The 7467-nt window shown below is 37.1% G+C and overlaps 1 protein-coding gene across 2 annotated transcripts; it reads right to left on the minus strand.

Annotated features, from left to right (window-relative positions):
- Window positions 1-117: 117 nt before the first annotated feature.
- Window positions 118-6962, minus strand: ap3m1 (adaptor related protein complex 3 subunit mu 1). Of its 2 annotated transcripts, none has more exons than XM_044136065.1 (9): window positions 6666-6962; window positions 6025-6337; window positions 4248-4419; window positions 4028-4165; window positions 3847-3932; window positions 3630-3763; window positions 2821-3028; window positions 2064-2208; window positions 118-1327 (listed from the first exon to the last, which is right to left on the minus strand). In XM_044136065.1, the coding sequence occupies exons 2-9, from the start codon at window positions 6295-6297 to the stop codon at window positions 1227-1229; spliced, it is 1257 nt and encodes a 418-aa protein (XP_043992000.1). In that variant the 5' UTR covers window positions 6298-6337; window positions 6666-6962; the 3' UTR covers window positions 118-1226. The 2 variants fall into 2 exon arrangements, with proteins under 2 accessions (XP_043992000.1, XP_043991999.1); XM_044136064.1 differs by having other exon boundaries at window positions 6025-6334; window positions 6666-6886.
- Window positions 6963-7467: the final 505 nt, after the last annotated feature.

The raw sequence follows: 7467 nt of genomic DNA on the forward strand, positions 1-7467 counted from the left end.
AGTTTGCAACGTTTCCTCAGTTCATCTCTGAATAACGTCATTAGCTGCATTTCAGAAAATACATTCAAAATATAACAGATGAGTCGTGTTAAAAAAAAAAAATCTAGACTTGTGGCACACGATTGGGAGGAAATTTATTACATTTTCTTCATCATAGATAACATTTGAGCTTTGGACAAATGTCTCATTTAGATTTTGGGATAAAAGTTGACACAAAAATAAAAGGAGAAAATTCAACAATGTAAAAGGCACCGCAAAAAGGATCTTCAAACATAAAGCTAATTGGCAGCTTGGATACAAGGACAAAAAACACAAGGAGGAATATAAAGATTTTACAATAAGGCATCTGGTTTACAGGTTCTTACATTATTTTTTTTAATAGGATATTTTTCTAATAGTGACTAAAAATTCTCTGCTCAGAAAAAACCCCCACAGTATCCAACAACATGTAGTTTCTACAGTTACTTCCAAAAAACACCAGAATAATTAAATTGGACCCACATCATCCCAATGTCACACTTTTCCTGTGTTCTTTAAACAATAGTTTTCAACATACTTCCCTCAAGTCTCCTGAGCTTGCAGCTTGTGCTGTAGTGTGTGTTTACAGAGCTCTCAGAACTCCTCTTACAAGGAATTAAACGCAGAATGTGTGCAGAAATATCTGCATTGCAAACATTCAGAATGTAGGCAGTACATACATTTTTCCCCAAAGTTTCATCTGAAATAAACCAATAAAATGGGCTTCCTAGTATCATGTAAAACCTTTTCTGAGGTATTCCTTCAAACTCTTAAGGCAGCGTGCAGATTGTACTGTTCAAGTTCAGAGATGTCACGTAAAGCAAGGCAGAGAGCTTGTTTTTAAAGCAAAATATTCCCCTTCTGCAACATTTTGAGCATCTTAGACAAAGAAATACACATGCTTACATATCAACTGATGCAGCAAATGGAAAATTCTCCATATGATGCATTACATCTAAACCCAACATTCAACAGAAATCACATTAATTTTAAGGCTTCCCTTTACAGGCCAAAGTTTTTCAGTCTTAGAAATTTAAAATACAATACCAAGCATGGTTTATGTGGTGTAATAAATAGCTGTTAGAATGCAGAGTTCTTCCATTATTGACCATGCAGATGTAGATAAGTAAGACTTGTCGCTGACTCGGCAGTGTGGTAACCCTCGCTCCCTGTTTGGTCATTCGGAATGCTGAGCTTTCCTCCCTCGCTCAGGTCCGGACCTGGAACTTTCCCGCTTTAGTCACATATTTAACCCCTTTAAATGGTTTGTACTTCTCTCCATACATGTCCAGACGACTCACTTTGAGACCTGAAAAAAAAAAGAGAGGGAAGCTAAATTGCAATGAATTTACTGCTACTTCAACCTTTAAAATCCTAAAATTAGTTCCATGGAATATTTGAGTATTTGGTTATTATAACATTTAGGCCCTGAAATAAGTAAGTGATTGACAACAACACTGATTTTGATGCATCATTTTCTTTCTATAATGAAAGAAAAAATATTTTTTTAAAAGACTCACTTCTGAGACCCTAAAGACAACAATGTCCGCTTCCTAAAATCTCCTGCAAAAATATTGTATGGTAATATTTTTTTTACTTTAAATATTCATATTTATAACGCTTATTATTATTATTTTCATGTAGTACTAAATAAGCAAACAAGTAATTTTCCTAAGTCCAAAATTAAATCTTAAGAGGCTACGATAGTTTTTGCAACATTACTCACAAAAAATTTGAGATATTTGGCTTTTCTGTGAAATTTCCAGATGAACCTAAACTTCATTAAAACATTGACGGGTTCACTTAATGTCAGCTTCTGCAAACATTTGAATGCTTTTCTAACTTTTCAATGTTTCACTTCTTTTTGCTGTTCTTTAATAAGATGCTGAACAACAAAATTCACAACAGGATTTAAACACCCCTCTTCATTATGATGCTCACATTCTCACATCATGAATTGTGAAAATTGTCACCATTTCGACACCTAAAAATGTCAAACTTCAGTAAAAGCTCAATTTTAGTTCCTGCTGATCTTTGATCTTTACCTGATATGGCCAGTTGTTGTATCTTCATATCAATGTTGATCGAGGGGTTCTCTTCAGGCTTCGGGGCCCCCGTCTGAATGCTGATACTTCCTCGCAGGTTGGGGAGCTTCTGGGGGTTAAGCTTCCCGACGTCCCAAAAGACCACCTACCACAGAACGAGTGCTTGAGGTCGGGATAGTACAACAAAACGCCGCTTTTATTCTCACCGTCAGGTTCTAACATCTGCACTGACCAGCCGGTGATTTATATAAAAATGCTTCACTGCCCTCCACAATTACTAGCATTTACTAGCAGACATTGTCAAATGTCTTTTGATTGATTCCTATTTTACTGCAACAGCATAATTATATTTTGAATAAGGCTTTATTTAGGAGTACATTTATTTATGCTGTGAGGGAAAATTATTATTTTTAATAAAAAAATAAATGGTGCCGACAACGTTCCCTCTAAAGCAAGACCCTCATTCCTTTTTTAACAGTAGGCTCATTGGGGACTTGTCTACATACTGACCCTTTGTTTCACACCAAACCCATTTTCAGCATTTGTTGTTAAAAAACTTAATCTAGTTTCAGCTCATAACGCATAAAAGTCCCAATAGGATTTTGAATCTCTGTGTTTATAATAGGACAGATAAGACAGGGATGCGTTTGAGTTCCTACCAGTTTTTACCTAAAGTACAGCATCTATTGCTAGCACAATAAAGTCAGTTACTCTTCATCGTGTATCACTGGTGAGGAAGGCCATGCTGGCTGATTACCTTGGTTGTTAAGTCAAAGGTGTAGGTTCCCTGAGTGGCTGTGAGATTGACACTGAGCACAGATTTAGGCATTGGAATAGTGACCGTCAAGCTCTCCACCGTCTTCCCCATGGTCTGCTTGGGTCCAATTGTGATGTCCAGACGACCACAAGAACCCGTCTCTAAGAAGCTGATGTTCTGCTTCACGTACACCGGAATGGCTACAAGACTGGGACAGGAAACACACACAGAGCAGGCCTCCGTCAGTAACGAGTGGACAGCACTTTGTTGACAGCAAAAAAAAAAAAGCTCTCTACTGGATGCTATGGTATATTCTCTAGTTTTGGAGAAATACTCCTATGTTCAGTGGAAGATGAGGCTAAATGCAGGGGAAAGTTTTAAAATTGATGAATAGACATTCGCCATCCAACCTGACTAATCTTGAGAAGACTGGGCAAAAAAAATAAAAAAAATCATCCTCTAGGTCAGGACTGCTCACTTACATGTTAAAATGGGCCAGATTTTCTCACACAGAGATTTCACAGGGCCAGACATCGTCTTTGGCCTGCTCAAGTAAGAATTACAACTCAGGAGACAAAACAATCCGCTGCATCAAGGGTTTACTACACGTGTTGTGTTCATGGTCCTAACAATTAAAAGAATTGCAATTTCTGCTCTAAATGTTCAACAAAATAGTAGGAGGCGTAATTTTGACAAAAAGTGGTTCCAAAATGTAATAACTACCTAAAATATTAGAGCTTGAGACAAAACATAGAAAACTCAAGATGGTTTTGTAAGTCAATGTACAACACAGGGACATCTGTGCTTACTTTTGAGAGCTGACATGATACGACATGAGCCTGAAGTTTCCATCTGGCGGGATGAAAGACAAGACGTGCTCCGACTCCCAGCGCTTAAAACGCACGCACGGGTGGAAACTCACGTCATCAAGGAGTCGTGGATTCTTAAAAGATTAGGAAAAACTTGGTTAAAGGCACACCGTGTCAAATTTAACATCTACTGTATGGTGAAATAAAACAGACCCACCATGAAGGACAGGGTGAGATCAGGCATCCCAGTGAGCTTCACACAGGCCTCAATCACACCCTGAATCTCCGCAAAGACAGTTGTACCTGGAGAAGACACGATTCTAGTTACATTCTGAAATACATTAAAACCTTTAGCAAATATATTCAATGAGATTGTTAAATAAGCTGATTTGTTTCACCCGATTTGTCCAGAATGGCATCGATTTCCTCTATCACATCGAAATAAGCCTCATTATTGGTGTATTTAACACCTGCCCGCCTCCAGGGAACATTAGACAACTGGCCTGTAGGCAACGTTCCCCCGACGTTGCTACCTCCTGGAAAACACAGGACGTAATTAGGAATAAAGACTTTACATACGGTTTGGCTCTTACTGCCTCAGCTGACTTCTGATTTTACCTGTGAGCGTATTTACGACCGATCGCAGGATGGTCGGAGGCCTTATCATCTCCTTGAGGACGTTGGACTCTGTTGCCAGAGGAAACCCGTTGTCCAGCATCTCCTCCAGAAGCTCGTAAACAGTCACCGTGTTCTCCTTGATCAAAACCTCTGAGCAGTCACCAAAGTAATCCTGTGGATAAAGAAGAAAAATGTCTCACGGAGGTCCGAACAGCCTTCTCGGCTCCAGGGGTCAACATGTGGAATTTCTTACTGGCAAAACAGAAAATGAACTCCGACTGGTGTCTCTTTAGATTAAAACTGAAGCAGGTTTTTCAGTTTTTAAATTGTGGGTCTTAATGGACTTTATTCCATATCCTTGTCTAACTATTTTATTCTGTAAGAAACTGAGGTTTAAGTTTTTATTGGTTGCAAGGAATAATCATTCAAATTGATAGAATTAAATCATGCAAAGCCGACAACAATAGTGGTATGTTTGCAGAACAATTCCTGTTTTCCGCACCAAAACAGAGCTTCGTTGAAAAAAGGAGAAGCACAACAAAACAATTTGATGCATCATGAATAAAACCACATGCACATGATTCCAATCTGTTCTCCTCTGCATGCAGTACATAAGTGAAGGCGTGAGGAGTTAGTGGTATCGAGGTATAACATTGTTATAAAAAATTTATGGTTTTGAAACCACTAAATTGTTCTGTAACATTGTTCCTATGTTGGTGAGTTCTTTAAATAAAATGCCAGAGAAAGTTCAGGAGTGACATGGGTTTCTTCAGCTTTATGGCATATAGAGAAAAATAAGCACTCTCCCTTCCCCCACTTGTTGCTGTGTACTATTTGGATCTATTCCCCAAACCCGTCACAACCTCCAAGTCTTCTGTTAATGCTTAAAATGAGACATAAAACTAACAGTGAGGCATATTTATTTATATTATCCCTCATCGTTGGAACATTCTTCCTTAAGATCGCCTTTTATATTTATGGATTTGTTTTTATTTTATTTTACAATCTTTGCACATTTCAGTATTTACTTCAGGTGCTGTTCAATTGGACACAAATTTGTTTAATCAGTTTTTCATCCCTAGTAATTATTTGATTTGTCTACCTATTTTTTTATCTACTGAATTTCATCATAGATAATATGTTATTTACAGCATGCTAGTCCATCTGTTTTTAAATGACTTGAATACATTTGTGAGCATGAAAAATGCTCTATAATAGGACTGATAATGTAAATGAACAAAGACATGTTTTAATTTAGCAGCAAGAATAATCTCTGCTTTTCACACCTCACAATCAATACACATTAGAATCTAATTCTAGTCCATTGCTGCAAATGTGTTTGTAGTTGTAATGTGTGTAAATATTTTTAATAAATATATGGCTAATACAATGCAAAATACATTTTTCAAATGCAACACAGGAAACAAAGAGTGCAGGGAAAAAGATTCCAAGTAAATATTTGCATAACGACCTCCACCCTAAAACCACCGTGTAACACTCAGCTAACATCTGTTGTCATCTGTTTGTTAGGGTCATAAAAAGGTGTGGGCTGATTGTTTAGTTATGCTTCTCCCTTTTTCAAAGAATAAAAATCTTAATACAAAAGTACTACAGCTCAATGGCATGATCACAAAAATTAAAACAAAAAACTGCATAACCGATCTATATGTACATTTTAAAAAATACAAAAACAGCAACTATCCATTCTGTTGCAAAAAAATAAAAAATAAAAATTATTATTACAGGTATAATCAACTATAACAGTTTACACTCCCACCTGAAAAGTATCTGCCACCCTGTGCAGGAACTCAATGACAAAGAGTGGGGGGACTTCAGTCTGGGTAACTGAGAGGAAGAAGAGTTTGCCCCTGTAGATAGAGATGAGATAGTGGTGTGGGGTCTGCAGCACAGGGGCCACATTCTCTGGGTCCCCTGCCTTCTCCTTGGCCTCCAAAAAATAGTCACACACACTCCTGCTAATGACACTCTTCCAGTGCTTCTCCAGGAAGATGTCTCCAGAGTGGCTGATCAGAAACAGGCTGTTGATCATCTCAGCTGGGACAGTGATGAGGATTGTTGTTGGTTTGCTGCTGAAAAAGTTCCATAGACCAACACAGCATCAGCAGACTGACAAGCATAACTTTTTCGCACGGGTTTTATAGTAACTTACTCTAATTAATACACGCAAAATGTTATTATTTCAAGTTTTTAGCCAGCTTTACTTCCTGTTAAGTCTGTGAAATTAACTTTCGCATCAGTTAGTTGACCTCTCGGTCTGGTTAGCAGTCGGACTTCGCACATATTTACCAGCTTTACTTTTAAAAATAAATTAATCGAACACTTACAAGTGTCATGATTATTCTAAAGTTTTAAACATGACATATTAAAATGAAAGTTGTAAGACTGTACAAAGTTTACCTGCTAACTGCAGCTGATAGTGCTGGCAAGATTTCTTCTTCTTCTTCTATAGCGTTTTCTATTAGTTTTCAAACTTTGTGTATTACCGCCATCAACAGGACGGAAATGTAATTCAGAAATTCATTTTTCCTATGTATCTTCAAATCTTAAAATAACAAAATTATATACATACTTATACACTCACGCATACACCCATACATACATACTAAATCCTCTCAGCTAACTTTGTATCGCTGGCAAGATTTGATGGAGACGCCTGCAGATGTTTGCCCACGTAAACACAACTGGATCACGTGTAAAAAAAAAAAAAAAAAAAAAAAAAAAAAAGTCAGAGTCACAAAATAAAGCCTACTTAATTTTTTTTAAAGTGTTCTAATATTTCCATGGGTCTTTTACAGATTGGAAAAACAATAGGTGTAGTAGACTGACTACCTTAAAGATTTGTTCCACCTCTTTTATGATCAGGCACAATTTGTGGGCAGCTATGAGCCGGCGCCTTGCGTTTGGCTGTGGAGAGCTTATTCCCTAAGTAAAGTCTTGCAGGTATTATTTGTAGTTCCAATAGTCGTAAACACTTAATTTACTTTCAAGGAAATTCGCAGACTTTGTACTACGTTATCTTTTTAAGGCTATTTTTAAGAAGTTCAATGATTTTGAAGCTTATAAAATTCAAAATCAGTGTGTACCCTTCACATAATTAAAATTCATTTGTCACTGAAGAAAACAATTGTATAGGAAACAAAACACATGTACAAATAAACAAACATGCACAAATCGGAAAATAATAAATTATTTAATAAAT

This window comes from Gambusia affinis, linkage group LG13 (genome assembly GCF_019740435.1).
Source record: "Gambusia affinis linkage group LG13, SWU_Gaff_1.0, whole genome shotgun sequence".
Taxonomy (NCBI): Eukaryota; Metazoa; Chordata; class Actinopteri; order Cyprinodontiformes; family Poeciliidae; genus Gambusia; species Gambusia affinis.

Coding starts and splice junctions, on each gene's coding strand:
- ap3m1 (XM_044136065.1), bottom strand. CDS start 6,297: ATGATCAACAGCCTGTTTCTGATCAGCCACTCTGGAGACATCTTCCTG. Junction 4,166..4,247: donor GGTCGTAAATACGCTCACAG/GTAAAATCAGAA, acceptor TGTGTTTTCCAG/GAGGTAGCAACGTCGGGGGA. Junction 2,209..2,820: donor CCTTTGACTTAACAACCAAG/GTAATCAGCCAG, acceptor GTTCTGTGGTAG/GTGGTCTTTTGGGACGTCGG.